The sequence below is a fragment of the Symsagittifera roscoffensis genome, chromosome 1, assembly GCF_963678635.1.
Source record: "Symsagittifera roscoffensis chromosome 1, txSymRosc1.1, whole genome shotgun sequence".
Taxonomy (NCBI): domain Eukaryota; kingdom Metazoa; phylum Xenacoelomorpha; order Acoela; family Convolutidae; genus Symsagittifera; species Symsagittifera roscoffensis.
In genome coordinates, this window is record NC_087062.1 from 44,122,757 (window position 1) to 44,125,387 (window position 2,631).

General features: G+C 36.4%; 1 protein-coding gene across 1 annotated transcript; it reads right to left on the bottom strand.

Annotated features, from left to right (window-relative positions):
- Positions 1-1,245: 1,245 nt before the first annotated feature.
- LOC134856764 (uncharacterized) lies at positions 1,246-2,019 on the bottom strand (the record flags this gene model as incomplete). Its single annotated transcript, XM_063873033.1, is given in 1 exon segment — positions 1,246-2,019. A coding segment is annotated over 1 exon segment (659 nt), but the record flags the coding sequence as incomplete, so codon positions are not given.
- Between the last annotated feature and the right edge of the window lie 612 nt (positions 2,020-2,631).

Genomic DNA, 2,631 nt, shown 5'->3' on the forward strand with positions numbered 1-2,631 from the left:
TTGTTTCTTTGAGCTCCCGGCCTGTACCACTCATAACTAGAAACAATCATAGAAGTTGCAACTTTTAAATTTCCAGAGATAAAATGAACAAAATTTTTTTTCAGGTTTGCACGTTTGTGCCGTTTTCTTTGCACCTAATTTAAAAAAAGGTTCAAAATTTGACACATGATCGATGAATTTTTTCTCTGTTTTTATTTAGTGCGCGACAGAGAAGTGTTCCGAAAGCCAAAAATATCCCGTAAACAGCTCAAGCAGGTTAAAATTTTGGACCTAAAAAAGTTCGTTGGAAAGGTAAAGACCTCAGCTTGGCAGTTATACCTTGAAATTGATCTACATTGCTTTTATTGTCGTTTTTTGAAGCTAAAAAATGTGAAAGTGGGTCAAGACTTTAGAGATAGAAGTGAATTAAAAATTCATACCATTCTATTGTTTTTTTTTATTTGTGTTACATTTCCAACTAAAGTTATCAAGGTTTGATTTTGAATAAGGCATAAGTTGAAAACACAGTTCTTTCCACTGCTTTTGTTTCAGTATCATCCAAAGCTGTCTTGACTCAACCCTCAAATTGAACCTTCAATTGATCCCATGCTTCACAATTTCGGTTTTGAAAAGCTTTTGAATTTCAATTTTAAACTCAGCTTCACTGAAAATTAAAAACTAAAAATTAAATATGGAGCGATACTTTCTTTGAAGACTATTTTTATAACACCCATTCACTTTTTTCGATAAAAGTATCAAAAAAATGCTTCAAGACTTGAATGTTGAAGTGAAGCGTAACCTGGTGCGGTTTTCTTGAATTTCTAGGTAGAACTCTTTTCAAAAATGCTAGTTTGAACTGAAACCTCAACTTGAGTCACTAGTTGATTCTACAACTTCGTTTTGAGTTTTATCTTTTCTTTTTTCATTTTTTGTTCTGAACGTGTCAGTTTTTGCTTTTTCATTCGTTTTGGCTTAAGTTTGTTGTGACTTCAGCTTTGGAAAAAAAACCATACCATCGAAACTGGGAACTTTGATCTTACCCTTCTTGTCAATTTTTCTCAAAAATCATCCCGCTTCGAGAAATTATAAGGTTCACTCCTTGTTGGTAAAGTGTTTGAGCCAATTATGGGCTAAAAAGCAGTCCTTTATCCTTTATGAATAACTGGTATTGGTAGACCAGTCGCCCCCGAATGTAATTTGATAATAGCAATACTTTCATATTAATCTATTTTTAATTCAAAACAGTTCTGATTCTAGAATCTACCTCTATCAACCCAATGTTTTTTCAGTTAGAATAATTATAAAGTACAACAGTATCAGTACTTATAATCAAATGAGCCTTCAATGATCTTTAGATATATGTTCAATTCATCGAGTCATTTCAACGACTCAACATTTGAAACGCGCTTCCTTTGGTCGACTTTTTCTTCTTCGCAAGAAGAAGATTGATACAAATTTGCAACAGTACCCCCGATACTCCGACAACAATCAGGGTTACACCGGTTGCTAACAAAGTGGGTGCAAGTCTTTCGTCATCTCCGTTTTCGGTTGGTAAAAAAACACCGGTAAATTTTGGCGACTCTGGTGGACTTTCGATGCCTTCAGGTGAGACTTTTGAAATACAAATTAGTGCAGGCCCGACAATGAAGAATAAAATCAGTACTGATGCCATGAACATAGATGGTGGGAATACGTCTGGCTCCATTCGATTTCTCAGGATGGCTCCGTCTGGATTCTTTACTGACGGGGGTACGAAGTGAACCCTGAACTTGTATTTGGGCTTATTTTCAAACTCGATTCCAATTGGATCTTCAATGGAGTTGCTCCGTTCGGGTTGAGGTTTTGAGAGTTCAGTTTGATTACGTTTTGCTGTTTTGGTTTTGAGCTGAGATGTGGAGTTAATGGTTGAATTTGAGGTACAAGGTAGCTGCTGGGAGGTGGTGGGGAGCCTTGAAGTTGCTCTGAGGTGTTTATAAAGCTCAATTTGTTCGGGGTCGTGCTGAACAGCCGGAGGAGAGTATGAGCAATTCTCGCCATCTGTAAACAAAAAGTGGGCGAGGAATTTTTTGCCCAAAACTGATCAAACCTTCCGAAACATGTTTCAGAAGCACAGTTTTACCTCCAATCTTCTTTCAATAATACCTGAGCTGCAATAAAAAGCTGTAAAAATCAAATCCAGTGTAAGCCTTGGAGACCTTTCTAAACTGAGCAAATCGGCCACATACAAAGAATATTTAAGTTTTTATCACCAGAAAGAAGTCTACCGAAAAATTATCGTAGTTATAAACGTACTATTTGGACCAAGCAGTAGTTTGAACAGCTGAGATGCAACCGGCGCAACATCAACAGACACCCAAAACCCTGAGAGACTTTCTCCATTCCTTATAACATAGGAAAGGAAAAGCTTAACTCTGGGGTCAAGTATAACAGCTATAAAAATGAATAATGTCCAAGGATACTATAGTTCAATCATACAACGGTAGCTTCACTGAACAGAAAATTAAAGTATGATCGGCATACTGAGCATAAACTAGCTATAATTTGTTATAGTACAAAGTGGACCAACTCTCATGTTAGAAAAATCACGACATCCGATGATATCAGTAACATCTTTCAAGAGCTTATTAACTTAATTACTACAAGGTATCTACT